At 40.7% G+C, this 27,133-nt stretch overlaps 4 protein-coding genes and 1 long non-coding RNA gene across 6 annotated transcripts in view; 3 read left to right on the plus strand and 2 right to left on the minus strand.

Annotated features, from left to right (window-relative positions):
• Window positions 1–200: 200 nt before the first annotated feature.
• On the minus strand, window positions 201–6,881 carry ercc3 (excision repair cross-complementation group 3). The gene is made up of 15 exons (XM_080495391.1): window positions 6,724–6,881; window positions 5,892–6,091; window positions 5,534–5,770; window positions 5,401–5,450; window positions 5,174–5,309; window positions 4,788–4,958; window positions 4,439–4,643; window positions 3,949–4,263; window positions 3,633–3,817; window positions 2,972–3,174; window positions 2,760–2,856; window positions 2,293–2,410; window positions 2,050–2,168; window positions 1,043–1,192; window positions 201–817 (listed from the first exon to the last, which is right to left on the minus strand). Exons 1-15 carry the CDS (start codon window positions 6,749–6,751, stop codon window positions 680–682), a joined length of 2,352 nt encoding a protein of 783 aa, XP_080351517.1. The 5' UTR covers window positions 6,752–6,881; the 3' UTR covers window positions 201–679.
• A 322-nt stretch (window positions 6,882–7,203) lies between these two features.
• On the plus strand, window positions 7,204–9,589 carry gpalpp1 (GPALPP motifs containing 1). The gene is made up of 7 exons (XM_080495447.1): window positions 7,204–7,341; window positions 7,449–7,563; window positions 7,634–7,732; window positions 7,809–8,070; window positions 8,147–8,311; window positions 8,396–8,497; window positions 8,602–9,589. The coding sequence occupies exons 1-7, from the start codon at window positions 7,260–7,262 to the stop codon at window positions 8,818–8,820; spliced, it is 1,044 nt and encodes a 347-aa protein (XP_080351573.1). The 5' UTR covers window positions 7,204–7,259; the 3' UTR covers window positions 8,821–9,589.
• Window positions 9,590–10,226: 637 nt separating this feature from the next.
• On the plus strand, window positions 10,227–17,081 carry gtf2f2a (general transcription factor IIF, polypeptide 2a). 2 transcript variants are annotated; one of them, XM_080495457.1, is made up of 9 exons: window positions 10,227–10,352; window positions 11,180–11,253; window positions 11,458–11,482; window positions 11,970–12,108; window positions 14,286–14,345; window positions 15,583–15,664; window positions 15,793–15,892; window positions 16,183–16,326; window positions 16,470–17,081. In XM_080495457.1, exons 1-9 carry the CDS (start codon window positions 10,287–10,289, stop codon window positions 16,590–16,592), a joined length of 813 nt encoding a protein of 270 aa, XP_080351583.1. In that variant the 5' UTR covers window positions 10,227–10,286; the 3' UTR covers window positions 16,593–17,081. The 2 variants fall into 2 exon arrangements, with proteins under 2 accessions (XP_080351583.1, XP_080351584.1); XM_080495458.1 differs by lacking the exon at window positions 14,286–14,345.
• Window positions 17,082–17,542: 461 nt separating this feature from the next.
• LOC308129529 lies at window positions 17,543–19,969 on the minus strand. The gene is made up of 4 exons (XR_013936604.1): window positions 19,866–19,969; window positions 18,782–18,958; window positions 18,418–18,507; window positions 17,543–18,064 (listed from the first exon to the last, which is right to left on the minus strand). It is a non-coding gene; the product is annotated as an uncharacterized lncRNA (long non-coding RNA).
• Window positions 19,970–21,277: 1,308 nt separating this feature from the next.
• Window positions 21,278–27,133, plus strand: part of LOC308129402 (protein TANC1-like) — a gene marked incomplete at its 5' end in the record, with an annotated part of 38,117 nt that continues 32,261 nt past the window's right edge. Inside the window, 4 exons of the mRNA XM_080495342.1 lie at window positions 21,278–21,356; window positions 22,568–22,765; window positions 24,950–25,042; window positions 26,624–26,754. Of these exons, the coding sequence (XP_080351468.1) occupies window positions 21,278–21,356; window positions 22,568–22,765; window positions 24,950–25,042; window positions 26,624–26,754 (501 nt within the window). The remainder of the gene's footprint in view (window positions 21,357–22,567; window positions 22,766–24,949; window positions 25,043–26,623; window positions 26,755–27,133) is intronic.

The following is a 27,133-nucleotide window of genomic DNA, read 5'->3' on the forward strand; positions in this document are numbered from 1 at the left end:
TGCCCCGTGGCCTAGCAGAGGGTGGCTGTGCAGAGGTGGCGAGTTTCCCACACTCGCCCCTTTTTGCAGTTTGCACAAGGCACCGGGCTTCAGATGTTCTTTTTGGAACACGTTCAAGTCATCAAGAAGCAAAAGGAGTAGCGCTCTCTCTCTCTCTCTCTCCCAATCCATGAATAAAGCTCAAAGCATAGTGATGCATGTTGTTTATTTACTAGCCTTCACACGTGTTTTACTCACAGATTTTAGTTTTTATATTTTTATTCCCTACTCTTTATTTGTTCCAACTTGCAAAAAAAAATAAAAAATCCTGCCAAAAACCATTTCTTTTACAAAACATTTCAGAGACGAGAATCACAAAATGAAACGTATAAAAATATACCAATAGAGGTTTTGGAAACTGGAACTTGACTGATGTTGAAAAAACATGTTTGGTTTTACACTCCTCAGTAGATTAGGCAAGTTACTTCTTTCCCAGGAAAAGACTGGAAGCTTATATTTAGCTAAACATACTAATCTCATCTCTACAACAGTCACGACCTGTCATACAGACATATGTGGCTCTTAAAAGTTCTCCAACAACTCAGTCACTGTCCATCCCTTCATCAGATCTCGCTGTTGCTCCGTACTTTGTCCTGTTGACTACCGCGGGTCTTTCTGTGTAAGAGTTCAGTCAATGCTTCTACTTCCTGAAGCGCTTGAACAGTGGATGGATGTTCTTTCCCAGCGCGGAGGCTTTGCTGCCTCGGCTCTGATATTCCATGTAGATGGTGTCGTCTGCACCCGACATGGAGCTCATGGTGCCTGGTCGCCTTGAGACCTGATTGAGAGAGAGAGAGAGAGAGTGCGAGAAAAAAATGAGAAGAACTTTACAGACAGATAGATCACACAGGGATAGAGGCAGCGTCAGCTAACACTGGGTGAAAGGTAGGGACATCCCTAAGAGCCTGAAGTCATATTTACACGCAACATATGAACTTTGGCACCGCACTCCAACAACTGTTTGTGACTTTTTTTTTTTTTTTTTTTAAATGTGACTCCTCACCTGTGGTCGCCCTCCAACTTCTCCTGCCACCACTTCCTCCTCAGCATCCAGTTCAGAGGCCGCCAGGACCTTCTGCAGCAGCTGCTGTTGATCGTCTCTGGTGGAGAACATCAGGTCCTCCTCCTCCATGCCTGCCAACTTTGTGATCACCTTCGGAAGAGGAGGAACAAAGCAAGTTGGCAAGTTGATATTGAGGGCTCCCATATAATTCACAATCACCGTTTACTTTCACGACACAGTAATTGTAGTGCTCTGCAAATTACATATAAAGCTCATAAACGAACTTTACCAATCATGTAACTATGCATCTCCAGCAAATTAGGTGTTTATTTCTCAACCATAAACCTCGTTAAATCTTCTCTGTGGATGTCGGATGATGTTTCTCAAAACTCTTGTGTTATTTGCCATTTAACACTAAAGAAAACTCCCATTGGTTGTTTCCATAATCTTTCACAGATTTCTTTGTTTGGTGTGTCTTGGCACGCTGCACACCACACCACAACCTCCACCATCCAGGATGGATTTGATGAAACCAAATCCTTTCGGTTACATAACATCAGGTTTGACCTCGCCCGTCTAGGTCAAGCATATCACTGACAGAAAAAAAGAGAAAGAGGAAAAAAAGAAGCAAAAAAACAACTAACAAAGTCAACAAAGAAAGTCTTTAGAACCACAGTGATCTGAAACATCCATGGTAATTTCTGTAAAAAGTGAAAAAAAGACTTTTTAAAATATATTTAGATAAATATAGTCTTTGAACGCACTAATTCTCAAAGACATTGTATGCAATTTTATGGATTTTTTGGCTGACTTGGTGAAGTCCGGGAATGCTGAAAGCTACACATCATAGCCTGACAGAAGAATTTCACACTTTTTATTGACTATGTCCTTAGTTGTGATGCCTTCAGTGAGAATCTACTATGTAAATAGTCATGAAAATAAAAAAAAAGAAGGAAATGCAAGATAAACAGGTGCTGCAATAATGTTACGTGGGATGATAAGCACACCTTGAAACTATATCCCTGGTCCACGAGGAACCTCTGTCTCTTGGTGGAGTAAGCCATCTCCTGTGTGTCTTGGGACACCAGTGAGTAGAAGTAAGCATTGTACTCCTCTGCCACCATTCCTGAGTAGCCAAAGAACACAGAGAAAATAGCAGTTTTTGTTCACAGTTGACAAAATACTTTGTTCAGCACACAACACCATTAAATAAACATTAAATAAATACAGTGTTCTGCCGACAGACAAACCTTTCTTTGCTCTTAACACTCTGCCAAGCCTCTGGGCCTCCTGCCTGCGTGACCCACCATGGGAGGAGATCTGAATCAGGACATTGGCTTCTGGCAAATCGAAAGACGTGTCTCCAACCTGTTCAGTGGGAAAATTCACAGACACACAATATAAATTCTATATGCAATTACAAAAGTCACAACATTTTTTTCCCCACCATTACTGCACTGCAATAAATTTCCTCTTGTTTTTGTTCTACAGGCACTTTTGGATAAATGACTACACGGGTACAATATCAATTATTTTTGAATTGCTTATGAGTGACTGCAAAGAAAAACATGCTGACAATTAAACACTACCAGACCAGTACTGCAATATTTATGCTCTCCATTTCAGATTTACTGTCTATATACATGCTTTGGTTGCATGGTGGCTGAATGAGTACATCATTATAAGCAGGACATCCATAACTGACTGACTGATTTACCTTGGAGATGAAAATTGTGTTGATTTTGGGGTTATGTTTGAAGTTCTGCAGGATCTGCATTCGTTCCCCCTGAGATGTGGGACCATAGATGAAAGGCCTCAAGGAGAAAATCACAAAGGAAGTTCAGATATAAAGAAATCAAAACTGTAAACTAAACTGTTAATGAAACATTGTGCTGAAACAGTTGACGTGCTTGTTCGTAAGTGGCGTACTTGTTGAGGCGGATGGCGTACTCCTTCAGGGCAAACACATTGTCGGCGAAGACAATGATCTTGTCATTGCGCCGCTCGTGGAAACGAATGAGAAACTGGCAAGCTCGGAATTTGTTAGGGTTCATCGTATACATCAGGATACGCTTCTTTGTCTTTATGGCCACGTACTCTCTGTAAAACTCTGGCGACATCGGGCACCATACCTGAAGCACAAACAAGAGAATAGTGTTGAGATCATTTTAACATAGAAAACGTGGTCACTCATACAGTTAAAAAATTTTTTTAATCAATAACAGAGAATTAAAGATTACATTTAAAGTAGGAAAATATATGAATTCAGTTTTATTAAAATTATTATTGTGATTTTTTTTGTCGTTCATATGAATAATGACATCAATATTTTTTTCTTTTACTCATCGGTGAAACAAAAGTATGATTTAAGGGTGCATGTTAGGTTGGAGGGCATGTTTTAATACATTCTATTATTGAGTTTGTTCATTTGAATTAAAAAAAAAAGAAGATCCAAATATGCCAAAGGAAGGTCCAGAAGGCTTAAATGTCAAAATTCTCTGAAAGACTACAAAGAAACAAGCACACAAAGCTTCTTGATTCATGGAATCGTATGTCCACATTAATCTTGATGCTGCCCTAAAAGACTCACCTCAGCACACTGAACTTTGGCAATATAGCCATTGTTTTGCAACTCCATCCAGTTGGCCTCGTATAACTTCGGCCCAATCAGGAAGTTGAGGTCCACAATCTTGTCATCTTCCCTGACCAGCGTTGCAGTGAGGCCCAGTTTGCAATGGGCCTGCACAATAGTCAGAACACGACGGAACATCTTTGCTGCAAAGATATATAAAAACAATATGTAAGGAAATGATGCTTCGTCGAAAAAAAAAAAAATGGATAAAACTTTTGCTTGACAAAACAAGATATTCAGTTGTCCGTTAGGCTCTTGTAATGTGAGAACTCACCAGGGATAGTGTGCACCTCATCCAGGATGATCAGACCCCACTCCTGACTCCTCATCCACTCCATCACCCGCTCAGCCTCCCAGGAGCGCTTGGTGGTGTGGCCCAGCATAGAATAGGTGCTGATGGCCACTGAGCAGCCGATGGGCTTGTCTTTGGCGTCGGAGGTGAAGCGGCAGATCTGGGAGTCATCGATAGTGGACCACATCTTGAACTGGGACTTCCACTGTTCCACTGACACAGAGGAGTTGCCCAACACCAGGCAGCGCTTACGCACGGTGCATGCCGCTGTCACACCCACCAGAGATTTACCAGCTCCTGCGCAGTCAATTTAGATGTACCAGCATTTTAAACGCAGCACTAAGGAAACTTGGTTTATTACACGTTGACATTCGTCTTCTGAGGCTTTATTTCTTGATAAAGGCTAAGAAAAGTACTTGTTAAATATGTATTGCCACACTTCTCAAATATTTTATACAACCAGCTGGCTTACCGCAGGGCAACACGATGACCCCAGATCGAGCCCGTCCATTTCCAAACATCTTGCGCAGACTCTTTTCTTGATAAGGCCGCAACACAGCAGTGGGTTTCAGGTCTATGTTGATGTCTGGGTTGACTGTGTCATTTCGAAAGTCGTACTCTGCCAGGAGGGGGTATTCCAATGTGATACACCGCTTTTGAAGCTCTTCTATCATCTCCTACAGAAGTTTAAAAAAAAAAAAAAAAAGTTTGAAAAAAGTTCAGAGCAAACTGTCAATTGCTTATTCAGTAAAAACCTCTCTTAAGTGTAGATTTTCAAATGTAAACTTTTAGCAGGGAGGAAATTAAGATTGTGTGTTGACCTGACGGATTTCAAAGGACACAGTTTGAGTCTCCTCCTCCTCCTCTTCTTCTTTATCCATCTGCTCATAGTAGCTGAAGATGTCTTCTGGGACCTGCTGGGTTGAAGGTTGTCCGTCGACGGCCTCCTGCGAGGTGGAAGCCCCTTCTTTCTCAGGAACAGACTTAGAGATCTGTTGAAAAAAAAACAAACACCAAAAAACCAAATACCTGTTGGTTATCTAGCAGTGACTACACAATCTGTTCTCTCCAGATCAATACACATTAGAGTACACTGTCGTCCAGTGAGACATCACGCTTGAGTGTGATGTGACCCCCCACCCCACTAAATAATTTAACAAACTTTATATATATCTTGTTTAGAAAACTCAAATGTATGTCAGCATACCGCTGATTTGCTGTGAATCACTTCAGTAATGAGCTCAGTGTCTGCCCCATCTGCTGTACGAAGTCGACATTCACGGATCACGTTGTCCTGCAGGAGCCGCTGGATCACATCGGGGAAGGCACTCTCCACAAAATACCTGAGAGTATATTAACACAGTGTTTACCAGACCCCCCCTCATGTGATAAATATTGATGCAGAAAAAAAAGGATTGTTTGAAAAGGCTTCACCTATTGTGCTTGAGCACCAGCTTGACCTTGCCGTAGCTCACTGTGCAAAGCTGAGAGAAACAAAAGAGGGAATGAATGGCACATTTAGGACATTTAGAAATGTTTCAAAAATCAACTCTTCCATTGATTCCACCTTTATAAATTGTACAATTCCATCCGGCACAGATGTCTTGCTGAGTTTCTGAAGATACTCGATGATGTCAGAGGTCTGTAGTCCCACACTGACGGCCGCATAGAGGGAATACGCGGTCAGCTTGTACTCGTGGACATGGTTAGGCCTGCACACTGGTTCTGCGATAGCCACCAGGAAATCCTGGGCATACTTGTACACCGGTGAGAAAGCTTCAAGAAAAATGTGTCCATCTGGAGCCTGAAGGAGGAGGGGAAAAAAAGAATGTGAGAATCCTCTGTGCAAAAACAAAGCCACTGGTTTCCAGGTTGTTACACTTTCAGCAAAAATTAAAAAAGACAACAAAACAAGCACATCTTACCACCCAGAGTGGACGTGAAGAGTGGTCATTCTTCAGAAGCATCTGAGAACGATAGTCTTTGGCTCCATACTCATCCAGCTTTATACTGGCCTCATCCACTTGTTTTCCCGCAGCAGCAGGTACGGCCCCTTGCGACTCTCCGCCCGCGACCTCTTCTTCATCTTCATCCTCATCGTAGTAGCGCTTTTTACTTTTCTTCTCTGTAACCAGACAGAAACAGGTGGTTGGAAAAATGTTCAGATGACATTAGATTACAATTAATTGAATCTATATTGTTCTGTTGGGGACAAAACATTCAATTAAAGAATGAAATGGAAAGGGATTCAAAAGTAAATCCTTTCCTAAGATTTGTAGACACAAACATGACAACAGTATGATATAGAGTAATCACTTCTGTGTGTTATAATTATTACTACGTGGGTTAGAATACATAGTAACATATTGCTCTGTGTGTGTGACTCGGAATATTGTGCGTTTTCTGTTTGAGCACCTCACAAGTATTATATTATGTTTTGATTTAATTATGACGTATTTCTTAAGTTAAAGTTATGTTTCAGTCTTCACAGGTAAAAGACGGTATGCTGACCCTACTTAAATTACATCTGACATCCATGAGCATTTTTGTTATATTTCCTTTAGTCTTTATTTAGCCAGGAGACCACATTGCGATTAAAAATCACTTTTACAAGTCATCAACTAATCCAATTATTAAAGACGTGGACAAATACTTGTAAGTGATCTAAAAGCAGGGTTTACTAAAGAACATTTGAGAAGAAACACGCAGAAAGCAGAAATTAGTATTGTCACTGTCAGCTACTAAAACGTCCCTTACCACGATCTCCTTTATCCTTTTTACCCATTTCAAAGCCTTCTAAATGGGTAATGTGTCAAAACGTGACAAAACATGCCGTGAAAACAACCAGATTTTGCGAAATTCAGCAGATATGAGCAGATCTGAGCTGGTTTTCGTCACATTCGCAGTTACAGACACGGAGCCGCACAGGAATCAACACTGCTCCATGAAACGGAAATGAAATATTTTTGGAATTTCAAAGTATTTTCGCTCACAACACGTTTATGGTAAATAATAAAACAAATCAGAACTACAGGAGAAAATTTCGATTTTTCGTTCTTCATTACACTGAAGTTCGTACGTGAAAATGAGTGTGAGGTGATAATAATACATTCTTCCTTGAAGAAAAAACTGCACGAGCTTTCTTGTGCTTTTATTTTGTCAGTCCCATGTATTGCTTCGGATTTCCGTCTACTTGATATTTACTTCCTGGGTCAGAGGATTTTTGGTTTTGGTGGCTTTTGAAAACAAACAAAAAAAATCTCGTCTAGTGAGGAATTAAAGTTTTATTAAACATGTCTGATGAATTAATTGGTCCCGCTTTACCGCCGATGCTCGGGAAAAGCAGCGATGAAGACTCTGATGACGAAGAGGGATGTAAGTACTACATGGTGTGCTTAGGAGACTCGGCTTCCCTCCATTGTGGTTCAATCGATGTTGGGTAGTAATTAATAGTGTTATTTTATTCATCATTTTATTTTCAGTCGCTGGACCTGCTCTGCCTCCCGGTTACAAACGTGATGAACCGTCCAGCTCCTCGGAGGAGAGCGAGCAGGAGGTGGCCGCCAAAAGAGCCAGGACAGGACAGCCAGCTGCACGGTGGGCCCTCTGCTGCTACACACATAACCTGGCTGACCAATCCAAATAACATCAAATGTCGTCTGAACAGGGAGAACACAGATGATGATGATGATGATGAAGATGATGATGGCTTCTTTGGACCAGCTCTGCCACCAGGGTTTAAGAAGCAGCAGAGTTCACCAGAGAGGTATCACAGATTCCTCGAAGAGCAACATTGCTGGGAAACGGACGAATGTGGAGACTGCAAATGTGTGTTTCCACAGGCCGCCTGTGCTCGGACCGGCTTTACCTCCTGGGTTTCGCAAGGCAGCCTACGAAAATGACGACGATGATGACGGCAGTGAAGATGAAGAAGGTGCCCCAGGTCCTGCCCTACCCCCGGGCTACCAGGCAGAGCCATCCAGCAGTGAGGGAGAGGATGAAGATGTGATCGGTCCCTTACCAGCCAAAGGACCTGTACAACACTCCGTGGCTCTTGATTTTGAGCGCAGAGCGAAGAAGATGAAAGAGAGGCTGACAAAAGAAGTGAGTCCTCATTAGTATGAAACAAAAATCCAAGATGGTCTTGATATTGTTTCTCTGTGAATTTTGCGTGTGAAAGGATGAGCCTGAGGTGGTGGCCAGGGAATCGTGGATGACGGAGCTCCCACCAGAACTGCAGCACATTGGCTTGGGGGCGCGAACCTTCAAGAAAAAATCAGGTCCAGAGAAGGGGGATCGATCAATGTGGACGGACACACCAGCAGACAGAGAGCGCAAGGCCCAGGTAGTTAATGAAAAAGTCTTAAAAAAAAAAAAACCCACCTTGTTCTCTGCATTTGCATCTCAACTATTTATTGTTAACCAACAGGAACGCCTTGAGAAAAAGAAGAAAAGTGAGGCTGAGAAAGATGACATCCCTGAATTTTCCCCAAAAGACTTGGAAATGGCAGAGAAAGTGTCAAAGTATAATGTGAGTCAATTATTATTATTTTTTTCTCTATAATTTAGTAGAATATACACTTCACAAGTTTTTCAAAATAACGTTGAATATCCGTGTTGTCTCCCAATCATCAGGATTCAAAGCGTGCAGATTCTTTAATGACTTTGCATGCAAAGAAGATGAAGGAGAAGGCGAAGCTAAAAGTTGACAAACCAGTCGAGAGGAGGCCATTTGATCGGGACGAGGACCTGCAGGTGAATCGCTTTGATGAAGCCCAGAAACAGCGACTTCTGAAGAAATCTCAGGAACTGAACACACGTTTCTCCCACAGCAAGGACAAAATGTTCCTCTAGCCCTCTGTAAAAATGTCAAAAATGCTTTGGATTGTTCAAACCTGTCCCTGCAACTTGAGTTGTTTTTCCACCTAGCATTTGTATAATATGAACTGTGTTTGTACAGTGATTCTACAGTGTAAACTGAACTGGACTATGAGGCAATAAAGGCATGGGGGCTGATCCATTTAAGGACATATTTTGTGTTGCCTTGTCACAGTGTAGAAGTCGATATTTTAAACTGAGTTAAGTTGTTATAAAACAGCTTGCATGTATGTTTGTTTTTTTTCCAGAAATGCTGTATTAGACCTGATGATATTAAAAAAAGAACAGTTGATTTTTTAAAATTTCACTGATTTAATGTCATGTTTTTTATTATTATTATGTCAAACAATGTGTCAATCTATCCATTACATTGAGTTGAATTGATATTCATCTCTGTGATGGACCTGTCCAGGTTTTACCCCACCCTTGTCCATAATTGCCTGGGATTGGCTCCAGCGACCCTGCACAGAATTAAGTGGTAAATAATATGGATGGATGGATGATTTTTCATCTCTTAAGGCTCTATTCTAATCAGAAGTTACATTTCCTTGTACTGAATGATTTGAATGACATGCATAGGCATGAAAGCTAAAGTCTTTCATTTTAGTATGTTTTTTTCTCTGTCCCACATCAAATTTTTGTCTGTGCAAATGTAAATTTGAATGATATAATACCTGATTATCTAAGTGTCAAAGTTTGACCTTTGTTTACCTTTGGATTACCTGACTGCCTACAAGTCCATGGTTACTCGGGTCAGTGTCTTCAAACTTAAAACTTTTGCGGGAATATACTCTACTTTTGTGATTGATTTACTCAATTGTGTTTTTACCTTTTAATACAGATTGCTATAACATATGCCGTATCAACTTCATGTGGTTTTGCCTAACTGTGATTTTTCCAACCGATTATGTTGTGAAAATGTTATCAACTTCAGTCACAAACAAGGGTAACTGCTTTTATATTTAAGTCACGTTTTTAGTCATGTAAATGCCATCATTTAACCAAAGAACGTCACATTATTTTGCTATGCAAAATATGGTTTTCCATATTTCCAAAATTGTTTGTTTTCCAAAATGCTATATAAGAATTAGATAAGTTTTCATTTGATTTTACAGGTTGTGACAATAATTTAAAGGTGACTCAAGAATGAACGTTTACAATCTTTGATAAAATAATGTGAAATATATTAGGACTTATATAGGTGATATAGTTTATGGTAATACATCGTATCAGAGCAGTTTAGTGAAACACTTTATGACAGAAGAATATCATTAAACAAAATATTTATAATAGAAAAATATTCAGAGATTATTTTTAATGATCAAAATAGCGAATACGGCGCACATTGTTTTGGACCATCAGACTTGCCGTAGTTGCCTGTGATTCTGCGCACGCGTGTGGTGTCCGGCGCATTGATCAACTAGCAAAAAATATTTTTAAACATGTCAGAAAAAGGAGAAGTGGATTTAACGGGGGCAAAGCAGAATACGGGAGTGTGGCTCGTCAAAGTACGTATATGGAGTTTATCATAATGTTAAATACGAGCGATACAGTGACTTATGAGTTCCAAAAGTTGTAGAGGCGAACAGTAATGTAGCTTAGCATGTAGCTAACGTCCGCTAATGCGATTTCTCTTACTGCTATATCATCATAAATTCAACAAATCTTCCTCGTTAAGATTGTTTAACTGTGGTTAAAATTTAGTGAGCACGTGTTTCTAACTTGGACGTTTAACCGAAGCAAATATGTGGTCTCTGTTAGTCCAGTTACGGGAAGTCCGAAGAAGATGCTTTAAAACTGCACAGGAAATAAATCATGGCTCTTAAGAAATCCAACTTTCTGCAGAATTAAGAATATTTTCCCTAATGGCGACACAACCATACAATCAAGGGTTTCTTGCTGAGCCAGCATTAATTGCACTGTGAAAAGAAAAATGAATGAATGACCGTGGCTCCTGCAGCAGTGCCGCTGCGCATCTGACCTCAGTTTTATGCACATTTCATATCCATGGATAATTAAGTTATTCTAAGGCTATAACGTTCTATGTTGCATGTTGTACGTGTAAAAAAAAAAAAAAAGAATCCTCCTTATTTGACCCTTTTGGCACTCTTTTTCATCATTCTTTATTTTTGCATTTCTTATTATTTGGGTGATTTATGTCTAAAGCAAAATGCGATTTGGATTCTATGCCCAATGTGCTTAATAAAAAACACACACACAAATATATTGGATATGAGTAATTCACAGTTGTGTTTTTTTCATGGCTTTGTTTTTCTTCATTTCACACAGATTGTTCTGAAATCTTGTATGTAATATGCCATTTTTATTCTATCAGGTGCCAAAGTACCTCTCACAACAATGGGCTAAAGCATCTGGCAGAGGCGAGGTCGGGAGGCTCAGGATCAGCAAGTATGTTTAAAAAAGACATCTGAGTATTGATTAAAATGCAGATGCCACTTGTCTGTATAGTTTTAAATGTGTTGCCAAAGGATCAAACTCTACAACAGTGTATTATACGAACATCACTATGATTTATGCTTGCAAAGTTTTTGTTGATTACACGTTTATTCCAGCCATCTGTAGTAATCATCTGATCTGTATTCTTTTTCTAAGGAAAGGAAACCAAGGTAAAGCTGAGGTAAGTGACATGTGAAAGAGGATTTCTTTTTAAAACTCCAGTGATAAACTTTTATTACATAATGATCTATGTAAGATAGATGTGATAAAACAAAAAAAAATTGATTAGTATGAGCTTGGCAAATAGCTTTGTTGCAGTTTGTCATTTTGACATAATATGGGGGGAAAATGTCAAGAACATGTTTCCCTCGGAATGTTAATAAATAAGTTATAATATGGTAGACTCGTAAAAATAGAAGCTATTGTTTTTTAATGATTGAAGTTTTGCTGTCAAGAAACTATTCATTCCCGATTAATAAAGCATATATAAGTTATAATAAATGACGTGTGCAACATAGCAATTAGTTAAACTGGGCACATTAAGTGTTTACCATTTATATTTATTTATTATTTACCATCTATTGTATTTACTCAATCCCTGCCCTAAATCACACCTGATTTCAAAGTGGAACTCAAAATATGAAATTGTCACTGATGCCTCTTTCCAGGTCTCGTTCACGTTGAATGAAGAACTGACTGTGATTGAGGGGATAGAAGACAAGACGGTATCCGCTCCTCGAGAACACCCCTTCACCATGCAGTCGGTGGGAGGTCAGATGTTGGCGGTCTTCACCGAGACCTCGTCGGGTAGGTCCCTCCCTGAGGCCACCAAGTGTGTGTGTGTGCTTTGAAACCCTTCGCAGCAACATAAAGCACACATGCCAGTCCTCTACCCGGTGTAATAATCTTGTGTGATGTGATGTTTGTGTGTTCACTCGAGCCCAGAGGTAAGTTGTGCGCGATGAGGTGACGGTGGTGGCGACTGACCGGCAACTCGTTCCGCTTGCCGTCATTCCCTTGCCTGCCCTGCTTGTCTCTGTGTGTCTGTTGACTTTTCCTAGAGTGTCCACAGTCCACACCGAGTACATATAAGAAATGTACTGTACACAGTGGATAAGTGAACACTCGATGGAAAACACGAGTGTCTGTGTTTTCATCCTGTCTGATCTGTGCGTCTTCGGTTCTGGTGTGTGATCATCCGTCCGTCGTTGGTTGTGGGTTATTGTTGAGTCTATTCCTAATCACTACAACTAATGGGTTTTATGAGCCGGCATAATGGGCCTGTTTAGGAATCCTTTAACATAGAGTAGCTGGGTGTCAACACAATGTGCTCTAATGTGTGCATGTTTTGGTTTCGTAGGGATGCACGACGATTCCGGCACGACATCGGTATCTGTCGATAAACACCCAAAAAATTAAACATCGGCATGAATCGGCGATGGTCGTATGCAGATTTGTTTTTGTTTCTTTTCTTTTTGACATGCATCATTTTTGAGCATACTGAGGCCGTCGAGGTGAAAAAACATGGCTCAGCGTAAGAAAGGGGAAAATCACAGGTCTGCTGTGGAGATTTTTTTTTTTTTTTGGCGTTTTACGAACAGAAACCAAAGTCACAGTTTGTAATGAATGCTCAACATCGTTCATGAGGTGGAGTTAAAACTGGATCTCCAACCAGGCTGGCTTCCTGGTTCTGGTCCATGTAGCGTGTAGATAGCATGTAGCGCTCAGTGTGGCTTTTCAGCGCCGTGTTCTCCATCATAGACGGGAAGAGAAATCTTATCGATCAAGGTTGTCAAACATAATGCCTGCAATCCAAAACCGGCCTGGTAAAACCACCATGTAAAATGTACGAATTAAAAAAGAATTTTTGTGTGGACAAAAACACAATGCTGAGACCTAAGCTGAGATATGATTTTTCACATTTCACTGTATTTTGCACCAGAAGGTTCCATTAAAATTGACTTGTTGTCATTTTTGATTGTAGTTTGTTTAATTCTGTGAAAATATAGACTTTTTTTTTTCATGTATAGTCTACACAACAAAGGAAAACTCCAAATCTTAAATTAGGTTTGAGTTTACATTTATATATTTAAGCATTATATAACCACATGGGCTCCTGTCAAGTTAATAATGATAATCAGTGAATCACAGCCCACTAGTTCAAATGTAATCATTTAGGTATTTTATTATTTAATTATTCCTGCAGCCAGAAATGGTTCATTACAAAGCATGTCTTAATTATTGTCAGAATGTTCTGGTAATAATTTAGTTGTGATTAATGTCAGTATTAAGCATCAAAATCACAGGTAGATTTTATCGGTATCAGCAATATTTTGTTTTAAAAATATCTGCACACATCCATAAGTTGGATTTTTCCCGCCTGTTTGCCCTCTTGCCCTCTGAATGTAGTGATTTCTTTTTCCTTTTTGCTCTGGTAGCTGGTAATTTTGTGTTGCAGTGCTCACGTTTGTGTTTTAGGGCTGCACATTTAAAATCTCACTTATGGATTTTTTTTTTTAAGGACTGCTATTATAAATGTAATATAATTTGAGCTGTATTCGGTTTGATCAAAAACACAACAGCTCTACGGAGACAGTCAAAGCATGAAACAGAAAAGGAGAGATGCTGTGACTGGTGTATTGGCCAAATTTTAACAAGTTCATTTAAGCTGGAAAGATTTCGTGTTTTTTGTTTGTTTGTTTGTTTTTTGTTACTTTGTGCAGCCCTGTTCTGGGTGTGTATCGGCGGTGGGCCAGGGGGGTCTGTGCTCGCTTGTTGTAAGGCCGTGCTTGCTTTGCTTGTGCGCGTGTGCTCGTCAGAGATTTTAGTCGAGAACGTTTTGTCGTGTGTGCGACTAAACCTGGGTGTGGTTCTTGTTGTTCGATCCCCCTCCTTCCTTCGTCTTCCATCCCTTGTATTTTCACATTTCCATCCATTCCTCCCTCCCTCCCTCCTTCCCTCCCTCCCTCCCTCCCTCCCTGTAGGCCAGTCAGAAGAGAGATCTGATGGCAGCAGCTCAGGTTCGGGGGCGGGGTCAGGTCCAGGTGAGTTCTCGGTTTCGCCGGCGGGTGACACAAGTCGCATCTCCGGGACTCGGATGCGCTCGAGTGTCTGCTTTTTACCTTCGTGTGTTCAAATTAGTAACAGAAATCCATGCTTTAAAAGACGCATACACATGTGGACACGGTGTTTAGATGCATCGTCGTGTTTTTTGTCTTGGGTTCCTCTGAATTTGGAGAATCTTACAGATTGTGTGGAGCTTTTGTACATTGTGTGTATTGTCTGAACTGGAGCGGTTGGGAGAAGCCGTGTTCACGTTTGCTCTTGAATTGAGTGCCGTCTGCTCGTGATGCCCGTTTCCATGTTGATCCAGGAGTGGGGAATGTTGGTGGTACAAACCTTGTTTCTAATGTCACTTTATACCTTCTTTATACCATCACAAATGCCTCAAAACTTTTAACATCAGTTCTTGCAAGTACTTAAACTGCCTTCTGCTGTTCTGTCGAGTTGGGTTGAGTAGCTGAAAGTGCCTAAACTAAACAGTCCTTTATGATGAAAGAACACGAATATCACAAATGATACTGTAAGTTAGTTTATTAATTCTCCAACTGTATGGAAATTGTTGGGTTTTGTTTTGGGTTTTTTTTATCTGAAATTTTCTATTTAAAATCTGCACTATCTTTAGTATTTAATGAAAAACAGCTGTTATCCTTCATGGATTCACGAGATAAAGAAGCGCTCCACCAGGTCAGAATGAGTCCATGTTACGCTGCTGTGTACAGAGCGGCTGTGACTGGGCTGAATTAGAAAATGAATAATCCAGTTAGGAGTGAACATTTCTCTCCATAGCTAATCCGCTAAGCTGCCGCAGCTGTATGTTCAGGTGGCGTCAGAGTCGTATCGGTAATAACTGGAAATGTTTGAGAGCTTCTAGTTAATAATTCAACAGTTTCACTGTGTGGGTTGATGAGCATTTAAATATGACAGCTTTTGACTTATACAAAACAATTAGAGTTTGGGTAACTAATTCTATAGTGATTAGAGTTGAACTCTCAATGAAGCATGAAAGAAGAAATTGCAAAAATATTAAAAATAAAATAAAAAATTGGACCATCTTTGGGCTTCAGACCTCTACGAAAAACTGTTGGAACAATCTGCTCATCTTTCTTTTGCGTCGTCACTTGTGGACTTCCCCTTCCACACTGTATAAAATAACATGACTGTGTTTAACTGGTGTTTTTTTTTCCCCTCCCAATTTCTAATCTCCTCCTCTTTTTGCAGATAAATTAGCCTTAGAGGGCGTGGTAGTGCAAAGAGCCGAATGCAGACCTGCCGTAAGTGAAAGCTATATGAGGCTAAAGAGGTGAGTTTTTTTTTATTTTAGTTTATTCTTTTTAATTATCAGAATATTTGTTAAAGAACCTGCTCATGTGTCACATTTGTATTCTCAGTGATGTTGTACCTGCTGAAGTAATTGCCATCATGTTCCAGGTTACAGATCGAAGAGTCGTCCAAACCAGCCAGGTTGTCGCTGCAGCTGGAAAAAGCCGTCACCAGCAACTACAAACCTGTGGCCAACCATGACTACAATGTAAGAAGTTCTCCAGCGCTTTGTCAACCTACTCAATTGGGCTTCATTTTTTTCTGCCATGTCGTTCTTTAGTCATATTTATTTTCAGACAAAATCAAGACTTAAGGATTGGAAGTGTGAATGAGCAAATAATGAGCAGGAATTCAATTGTGCTTGTGATCCACACTAAATCAAAAAGGCTTTAGAGAGTAGAAAATGCTAATAAAAAATCTTACTACCTAAAAACCTACCTACTAAAACCTCATCTTAAGATGCGGCCTAATGTTTGATATCTGACCTGTTCGCTGCAGCGAGAGTACGAGAGGAAAAAAAAGGAGGAGGGCAAGAGAGCGAGGGCCGACAAACAGCAGGTGTTGGACATGCTGTTTTCTGCTTTCGAGAAGCACCAGTACTACAACATCAAAGACCTGGTGGACATCACCAAACAGCCCGTGGTAAGACCGGAGAACATGAAGCCTTTGGGTTTCAACCTTTGCTTTCATACTCCCGCCTACAAGCAGTGCCATTGAAGAGGAATTCTACCTCTCACTGAGCAGAGTAAACAAGCTTTCTTTTTCTCGTGTTCTTTTTCCCGCAGACTTACTTGAAGGAAATCTTGCGAGACATCGGCATCTACAATGTAAAGGGAACACACAAGAACACTTGGGAGCTGAGACCCGAGTACAGACATTATCAAGGCGACGACAAGACTGATGAATAAGTCTGGGTTGTTTGTTTTTTTTGTACACCACGGGAGTCACTTTTAGAGCTGACCTTTAGTGTGTCCTGTTGTTTTCCTGACTTTTAAATGTGAAGACACACTGGATAGTGAAGTCACACGGATGATTTAAAGGTTTTAAATGTTCATCTTTATAGGTGAAACCCATTTTTAGGTTTTATAAAAAAATACACTTTCTCTATTGTGACAATACAGCCCCATTGCTTTTGACTGTTTAATCTTTGACACACAGGCTGCAGCAAGTAATACATGAACTGAGTATCACAGGGGACACTTAAATGTTTTCTATATTGCATCTTTAAGTAAAGGGTTTATTGTACTACTAATAGATTGAGCATTTGAAATATATTAAATTTTCAGTAGTCAGTACCAAAAACGGCTGCATTTTAATCCAACAATTCGTTGATGCTGGTGTCACTCTTTACAATTCTAGCGTTGTTTTTGTTAAGTCTTAACCAATAAATGTTTCCCAAGTTGTAAATCTCGTCTCATGCAATAATCAGCCGTTAATTAACGTCGACCTGGATTGAACTCCAATCCTGAAACAAATGTCCTCAGAATGCCACTGAACTGTGGTTTCCCGTCATTACTTTAAAAAGTATCTGAAGAGAAAACGATGCCATAATTTCAGAAGATATTTTTAATGCAGCTTGATGGTGATGTGCACAATTCCAAATGTGTACCCAGCAGCTTTCAGGAAATTCTTCTTCCAGAGTTAAACTCAATTTGGCTCGACATGAGTGATAACCTTTAACTTAATTACTCTGATTCTTTCACTGCAACTGAATCCATCCAAACGTTAAAAGTACAGGCCAGCCTGAAGAATGTAAATGGAAGTATTTGAATATAATGTACAAGTTTAAATTACTACAGTAATGGTACAAATACTGCCTATATAGATAAAAACAAGAATTGTGCACAAACATTTCTATTAGAGTTTCATTCGTTTATTAAAAAACATGTGGCAACTCCAGCACCGTTCATCATGTCAAGCTCGGAGACTTGCTCGCAGGCTGTCCAGATGGGGCGGAGACCAGAGGCAATCCATGTTGACAACTGCACCTTGGAGGATTCCTTTGTCCAGACCCACGTTTCTGCACATCACCCACTCTGCAGCACACATTTTACAAGCATAACCCGACAGCTGAAAGCAGTCTGCTTCTTCAACCGATCGCCTGTTGGCTTCCTCACACAGCCGGTGCTTACATCATCATCCGTAATCATTAAGGCTCATGTTTAAGAGACAGGAGACACTTTTGAAATGTTACACCTATAACAAGCAACAGTAGACTGCGTCACATCAGTGCGAGCAAAATGTTGCTGGCTGATCAAATTTTGGATGCCAAAAACTAAATCCAGCAACTCAGAACAGTTGATTACACTGGCACCAATGAAGAGAAATAGAGTGCTTCATTTGTCGATTTCCCATCAGGCACCAGCAGCCTCTTCATTACCTACAGAAAAAAAGGAACGATTTAGGCAGATGCAAAGGAATCAAAATCACAGAACAAGCAGATCTCTGCAGCCCCGCTGAGAGTTCTACAATCAACGAACGTGCAGAAGGCTCATTAATTTGTAGTGTGTAGCAAGTATTTTAAAATACAAAGCCAGTATTAAGTAAGTGTAATGGGGGTAAAAGACACTGAACATGTGCTCCTTGACTGAATCTGTGCTGCTTCAGTATAAAGCAGTCAGAAAGCTCAGGAAATGCTCGCTCTAGCATCTCTGTGCAAACCTGAAGCCAACAAAGCTTACTTCAGGTCTATCAGTGGATGCAAATAACTTTATAAATATCAAACAAACGTACAATCTTCGTTTTCATTGAAGTGGTGCTGTGGTGTCCCATCAATGGCTCAAATATCCCCTCTTCCTGTTGTGTTCACCTTCAAACTTGAACCTTTAGAATGAGACAAAAACATCAAAATTGGCTGTTTTTTTTTTTTTTTTTTAAGAAAAAGACCCATCAGCTACTTTATTTCCTTTTATTTATCCTCCCCAATTCAATCTGAAACACCATGAGAGTGGCGGGCAGAAAGCGCAGGGACATTTATTATTGCATCTTTTTGGAAAAACCCGGGATATCTCACAGCAGAGGGCCCAGGCTGTCAAAGATGCTAGTAAACCAGTTAAAAACAACCCAGTATCTTCAAAGAATATCTACACATACATACATGCGAGTTGACAGGAGACCTCCTGTTGGAATCACTAGTTCAAGTGCCATTTCCAAATGCAATTATACTGCTGAAAAGCAGACTGTGGAGTTAGAAGATGAGCGACATCTGAGCTCAGGTTCACGTGCAGCCGTCATCCTCCATCTGGCTCACACCAATGTCCAAATGGCATGTGATCTGAAAGAAAGGCAGAAGAGACGGGATTCGTCATGTACAAGAGGGACTGGCTCCAGCAAGTGCCAGATTAATGTGGGCCACTGTTGGCTGGGGGTGAATATTAATTACCTCTGCAATATAAACAAGATTCGACACCCAACAGATTTATTATTCGTGACTGCCACCACGACCAATACTGGTTACAAAATTCAACTTCTTGTGACTTTTTTATTTGTTCACACTACATTTTATTGCCCTAACTTCTATTTCTTATTACTAGTTTTTCTGCATCTCTTTTTAGCAGACATGTTTTAAATGACACATTCAAACTATTATAATTTTATTTGGGCTTAAGTTACTAAAGGTGAATCTAAGAATTCAGCCAGCTGTAGGGTAAATATCGTCTTATATTTAATCTAATAATTCAATTAATTATTTAGTGCGCTTGAAGTTGGCGGAAGTTAGCACCATTAGCATCACGCTCGCTGATGACTACAACTGTTTGTCGGCTCAGTAAAAATTGTTTCGCAAGCTGACTTACGCACAGTAGTTGCACATTAATGTACGAATAAAACCGAATCATTACGGCAATAATGGCTTTAAAATTCAGCCGGATGTTAAGCAGAAGCTAGCAACGAGCTAGCACAAGCCAATGCCAAACTAAGCTACATTCCGTTTCCGTGTCGACTTGTGTTCCTTTTCCTTCAATTCACACAATTCTTAAGCTGTTGGGCAATTTTTCTTTCTAGCATCTCGTGTGATTATTCATTTAGTCCAACGGCGGATCTGTGTTGTGAAACAGTTCCTGGCTGCGGTTAGAAAATCGTTCTGACTAATTTACACGTGTCGTGTTTAGCACTGAAACTCCACGAGCGCCATTAACGATTAAGCCTTCTTCTCCCCAGTCACGAGTTTTTTTTTTACTTACATTTCACCATGTCGATGATGAAGACTGAACCGCTGAGATTCAGTCCCACTTTTTGGCAGAGGAAACTTTTCTTTCTGTCCTCAGGCCACAGCTCACAAGCTGTGAATAAAAGGAAAAGGCCGAAGAAGAGCTGGCGCTTTGCTTTTATATCAGAACGGCAGCGGCTCATTAGCGCCCCTCGTGGACATCATATAATATGACAGTGCACTCACTTTCTTTCTTTCTTTCTTTCTTTCTTTCTTTCTTTCTTTCTTTCTTTCTTTCTTTCTTTCTTTCTTTCTTTCTTTCTTTCTTTCTTTCTTTCTAAGTACAGCGCATAACAATTGTAGTTTTCTCATCAGTATAATAATCTCAATGACTTCTTAAGGATTCATTTGTCAATATCATATTCAAAAAATAAAGAAATATTGGACTGTGGAAAGTGTTTGTTTTTTGTTTGTTTTGTTTGCTTATTTCTGTTATGATATGGTCAAAATGTCAAGTTATCTATTGTTTTAAGTTGAATCTGGTCATTTATGACTTTTGATTAATATTTTCTTCTTCTTCTGATTGATTTTGTTATAGTGTGTTAGTAATAATACTAAGAAGAAGAAGTTAATATCACTATCTTACTAATTACTTCAACAAACACAGTAAGACAACAACCAAATCTGCCAAGATTCAGAAAATCCTGTTCATGCACTTACTTTTGGCAGGCTGCATTATTGTCACGGTGTTTTTACGGGTCTCAGTGAAAAAGAAAAAAGGTGCCAATTCCAGCTCATAATAAGTGAGAGTGGGACACCAGTCCATTAAATGGGGATACTTACATATAGATTATCTATTTTAAATTAATATATTTTTCAGAATCTATAATTTATTCATTCATATTATATACAAAACGGGTAGATATGTAATATACAAAATGTATGCGTGTGTTTTTATTTTCTCACGTTTGTACTACTTAAGTAATACCTATCAATCATTTTCAATCAAAGCGTGACAGCAGGCGCGAGCACGACGCGCGCCCCCGCCTCGCTCCTGCACGGTTTAGTGGGTGCATCATCAGTACGCAATTGAACTCCGACAGTTTTAATGGTCTCCCCGCAGCCTCCCGTGGATTAATGCTCGGGCATGCAAGCGTCAAAGAAGATTTAAAGACTGGTATCTGGAGGTATATTTCTTCTTCTTCTTTTTTTTAATATTAACTACCCGTCTTCCAGATACTAATAATTACAGTGTCTAAATAATGTGTTGAAGAGTCGAGAGTCTTGTGCTCTTTAAAAAAAGCAAACATTTAAATCTGTCTCCGACCCAGTTGAATTAAGAACTAACATTGGGTTTAATGTTGCCTGAAATAATGTGTTTCAAATTTAGATTAACATTGAGCTTCTGTTTTTCTTTCTCGCAGGCAGTGAAGCAGCAGCCCAGAGATGTTCAGAGCTGTGTTTGGAAACAGGAGAGATGGAGGCGGAAAAGGTGGGGAGAAGAAAAAGAGCCACAAACAATCAGGTAAGAGCAAACCCACTTTCAAAGTGTGGCATGCATATTTAACATTAATCAGGCACCAGTGTGTTTTCACTTGTATTCATCACCAGTTTGCAATCAGTGAAGTCAGTTAAGAAAAAACCCCACACAAAACCCCCCCAAACTGTAAATATGTTATTTGATGGTATTATTCAGGTTCCCTCCTCTTGGGTGGTTTAAGTTGAGACATTCAATTAGCCTAATTCAGGAGCTCTCTCTGTCCTTCACAGTGTCCCGCTGCTTTGCGTTCAAAGTGTGTCAGGAGAAGTTAGACTGGGTTAAGCAAACATCCTGACCTACTAAACATACACGAATCTGTGAGAGGGTTGTTACGAAATATAATAAATCTCTGTATTTGGTTACACCTGCGTTTTCTTTAGTAGTGTAACTGTTATGACAGCTTCGATTTCTGGACGGTCTCACAGATGAAATGGGTGTGATGGTTTGTTTTTTTCTTTTTTCTTTTCAGGGCTCAACTTGTCAACTCCCTGCAGTACAGGGGTTATGTGATACTGCGCAGTAGAGATACATGGACATAAGTAGAGCATAGTATGAGAACAACCATGTTGCTCATTAATATTTAACAGTGTCTTGCACTGGGAAGCAAGAACAGAGAGAAAGACAGAGAACTGTGTCAGTCTAATTATAATCATATCGGATATTTACAGTATGTTATCTGGCTCTGATCATTTACAACGATGCCAGCACGTCACTTTCTCTCCCCCCAAAACAGGCTTGTTTGAATGCAGTACATTAATGCACCAAATTTGTATTTCATAATGTTCCAGTACACAAATGTGTAGAAAAACCAAAATATTGATACTAATTACAAGCTAGACAAACTACAGTGCAAATTGAATATGTTTGTACAGTGCCAATAAAGAGTTTATTTAAAACATTAAGGTCTATTTGAAATGCAGGCATTAAGTCTGCTATAAGAGGCGACTTGAAAATATTGGAAAATCTGAATTGAAGTCGGCTTTTAATGAGTGTGATCCCATTCCTTTAAATAGATTCTCTGGCATTGCCAACTTTCCATTACATCATTCAGCAACTATGCCTCCAAGACAAGATATGTTTGCTCTGCAACAGCCTCATGTGAGATTTTATAGACCGGCTGATCTCTCTGCCATGTGTCTCTGCAGCCTTCACGTTCATCTATGTCTTCACTTTCTTCTCCTGTGTCCATCGTGCAGGTGGTGAGGTGTACACTCCCAGCACCCTGCAGAGGGCCGGCGGTCAGCGTGCCGTGTGCTACCGGGACAGCGGCTACACCGAAAGCCCGTTAAAACTGAGGCGATTAACCAAGGGCGGGTCCATCTCGCTCCCGTCCTCCCCTCTTCTCCCTCGCCAGGAGAACGTCGCCCCCTCTCAATCATGCGTCAAGTTCCCAGGTAGGGCTACAGTGAAGTAATCAAAACAACTTGCAGCGTCAAAAGTGTGCAGCTGAGAGCGAAGTGGGGGGTGCAATCAGGGAGGAGAAGCGAAATGAGCTGAATACAGTTTCCACGGGTTTGCCTTGATGAGCCGAGTGGTTCTATACATTTGGCGATTCCTCAACACGTGACAGAAAATAGAGAAGCATACAGCCTGTTACCCACAGGGCACGGCAACATGTGACAGATTGCAAGAGTTAATATTTTAACAACAGATCTTGAGGTGGGAAAAAAAAAATGGGGGGGGGGGGGTCAGTTTTGAGATATTACATCAGCAAAGCATCATACATTACAAAACAAATATTATATTTTGAATGCCTTGATATCACATTAATCAAACATAGTTTGGCTATGTAACCTCTTCACACTGATTCATACCGTTTCTATTCTTTTGACCAACAACGTGTTTCTCCCTCTCATGTACATCACTGTGAGACATCACATTTTCTCCGTGCTGCAGTCTTCCTCTCTACTCTGTCGTCTAGTCAAATATTGCCTTTTAAAAAAAAAAATAAAAATCTTTTTCCTTTTGGTTTGTATGCACAGATGAGTAAACAAAGGGATTGTGTCTTTTTTTTTGTTGAGAAAATCAATCAATGTTTAAATGACATTCGGATATGCAAAAGAACTCTTCTTGAATTCAAACGATAATTAAATGAAACAACTTAAAGGAAGAGACATTTGCAAATTGTGTGAAAAAAAAAAAAGCTGAGTTAAAGTGACAAGTGTGAAAAAAAAACTCCACACTGAAGTACTTGATTTTTGAGTATTTGACACTTGAAATCTCCACTTAAGAACATTAGCGATGTAATATCTTTTTATTCAGATTGAGGAGCTTGCAAACTGGATAAACTATTTGCTCACAAAATATAAAACATTTTCAAGGAAACATTTTGACACTGAGTATGGATATGAAAAGTTGTGTAATGTGAAGTGTGAAAGCATGAGAGGACCGAAACTATGTTGAGCTGTAGTCTGATTTCATTTCATGGCCTCTCTTGATGTATTTCATTGCCCGAGTCTGTGGGAAATATAACAAATCTAGCTTGATCATTTATAATGAAATCCATGTTATATCTATAGTTGTAATTTGGGTATTGTCTGTTGCACTTTCATCCAGTTCATTGTCACAGGACACAGGTGCTGATCCCAGGTGATTCTAGGTGAAGACGGGCAGGTTACAGGCCACCAGCACATCACAGGGCAAATATACAGACAGACAGTCACACATTTGATATAGTAATATATTAGAATAAGTGCAGATACTCCTGCAAAATCTTTCAATTGCAGTTTGAATGGAAAAAGACATTTGTAACGGGTCACACCTCACAGGCAGCACCACAAGGTGGCAGTGTCCTGCAGGAAGTCCAGCCATTCAGAAAGTAGGTACCGTTACATTTCATTGCATGCAGCACTGCCTTATTTTTCACCTCGTACACCGAACAAACATAACAAGAAGAATTACTGTAATTAAAGGTAATATAGTGCCTTGGCCTTTTTTGTGTGTGTTTTTTTCAGAGTCGGATGTGAAACTGCAGCATTAGGCTCCACAACTGTGTTTTCTGTGTCGTCCACATGCATAATTCGAACACCAAATAACCTTGAGAAGGAAAAAAAAAAAAAAAAAACCCGTTATGATCGCATGCAGCTCATTTCTCATCCTTAAATGATCTTCATTGCTTCCAAGAACTCTGAGATGTTGATGCATAAATTGAGACACACCCACACACACACCACACACATTTGTGTGCACCGCTGTCTCTACCAAATCACACACACACACACACACACATGCACACTCACACACACACACATACACACTCACAGTGTTAATATATTATGGATAAATGCTCACAGTACGGTGAGTTTGGTACTGTTTGCTTGCATTGCTCACAGTTTGTACATACAGCTTTATACTCCTGGGACACAATTCAAATTCTGCACCACAGATCTCATCTGGGGAGCTTTAATCTCTCTCTCTCTCGCTCTCTCTCCCTTTTTCTCTCGCTCTCTCTCTCTCTCTCTCTCGCTCTTTCTCACTTACTTTCATATCCCTCCCTATCCCCACCCTCAATCCCTGCCTCCCTCCCACCCTCCCTGCTCTCCCTCCCTCTCCCTTCTGCCTCTTTGCTGTGGCCAAAGGACGGGCAAGGAAGCTGGAGTATGTGGACGGCTCCTCCACCGCGAGAGAACCTTCTGTCTTTGCCTCGTGCCGTGGCAAGGCAGACCACAGAGGTGAGAGCAGGAGTGTGTTTCTCTTTTTTCAGGGTATTAATCACTGAGACTGAATGAGAATGAGAATGGGGTAGAGGTGAGAGAATGAATGACGTGACGTGCAAGAGAGGGTGCTTGTGCATTTTAAATTACATCAAAAAAAGGATTTGTGTTAAGTTTCCCTTCTCAGACGCGTATGAGGACAGCGATGTTTGGCGAACATTGAAAGTTAATTTGTTTTATGACAGTTTGTCCTGAGTCCGCGATGAGTTTTCAGCATGTGCTGCTCGGTTTAGATTAGACTAGGACACTAACGATGTAAATAACCTCATCTCTTCCAGCTTTCTTTGTGTTTTTGACCACAGGGCTACCCTTAGGCTAAACAGATTTTATGAGGCATCTTCCACCCCGGTTGCCAGGCACCTCTCAGCTTCCCGTTTCCAATGGCAACTGCTAGGTGGTTTGATGAATAGCACTGGACATTCAGAGTGTCCTCATGATTCTCCCGATTGGATTTGTGTACTCTGCTGACAAAATGCAAAGTTTTCTCCCCCCTCCACCTCCCCTTGCTGAAATACTCATCCTAAACAAGTCTTCAGTAGATTTTCAAGCTCTGATTAGACTCTCAACCGATTCTGTAACTGGGGACCTGCAAAAAAAACAGACATCACTAGGATCGTGTCTAAAAATTGACCTTAGTCTTCTCAATGCTGCATTTTTATTTGCCATACAATTGGGTTGAGTGAAAGAGGGATGTGATGCTGCATCTTCAAAGAGAGAGAGAGAGAGAGAGAGAGAGAGAGAGAGAGAGAGAGAGAGAGAGAGAGAGAGAGAGAGAGAGAGAGAGAGAGAGAGCAGGATTGATTGAGAGGGAATCGGTTGAGGGAGTGCAAAATGAATGTGGTTTCGAAACGAGGAGATGTTTGTGAGGAGGAGTGAGCTGTTCCTGGAATCCGTGATGTCCTGTCATCGTGTTTATGTGCCTACTCAATATGCATGTTAGTCAGCTGATGGGGACATAGATGAGGTGCGAGGATGGAGGAATGCAGGGTAGCGCACAGTGAGACGTGAGAAGCGCTGAAGCTGCTGAAGTGAGCTGGCACTTTGGGCAGTGTAGCCAGGGTCGGTGGGGGTGAAAGCACCGAGGCGCCCTAAAAAGTGAGAAATGAATGCAGCACATGGGCCGTGTCAGTCAGTCTCTCCAGGAGCCCCAGCAAAAGCCCAAAGCGAAGGCACTCCTTCTTTCTGCTCCAGAGTCGACACCAAGCTCATTGAAATTCACAGCCCGTCTCTAAACCGAGAGCACCTGGCAGGCGTTGTGCACAGCCCAACTCACAACCTCATACAACCTCTTGCTGCTGCCTCAACCAGGGACTGGAAAGCCACTATCCGTGCATTGATAATCGGTGCAGCTGTGGCTGCGCTGACCTGTGGATGCACAACATTGCTTGCAGTTCAGCGCCGATGCTGCTGGGTGGGAATCCGTGGGAGCAAGCCTGAGCCGCACGGGCAACACGGGCGCGATGACGACTTCGTTTCGGTTTTGTCGTGTTTCCATTTGCTCGGTAATCCCCACAACCCATGTATACGTGTGTCTGCCAGACTTCCACGTGGAGCCCCAGTCTGGCTCCTCCCTTTCTACCCAGGAACTGATGACCAGACTATGCTTCTTATTGGGAGAAGCAACGCCCGGCACTGCTAGCTCTCCTATGGAGGACAGGAGGGAAAAGAAGGTAGGACAGCGTATTGATTTATTGGCCTCTTCTTGTCATGTCACACCACAAGACGATGGATGATGCATTGATCCCCCACCCCACCCCACCCCACCCCCCATTTCATTCCCAAGATTGAACCCATGGTAATATTTTCTTCTTCAACGACTGAATTATTGCCTTTTAAAAATTTACACATATTTATCTTTGGAAACAGTGATCTAACCACTCACACTGCCCCTGGGGAAAAAAAATATATACATCTAAGAATATTGTGAGGGATTATTCATTGTTTTTTTTCCATGAGTCCACTGGGTTCCATTTGTATTCAACTGCCCATTAGTTTAACCCCTTATCTGAGAGGAGTTATTGTACCTTCTTGAATCTCTCCATGTCTTTG

The sequence above is a fragment of the Blennius ocellaris genome (assembly GCF_963422515.1).
Source record: "Blennius ocellaris genome assembly, chromosome: 1".
NCBI lineage: Eukaryota > Metazoa > Chordata > Actinopteri > Blenniiformes > Blenniidae > Blennius > Blennius ocellaris.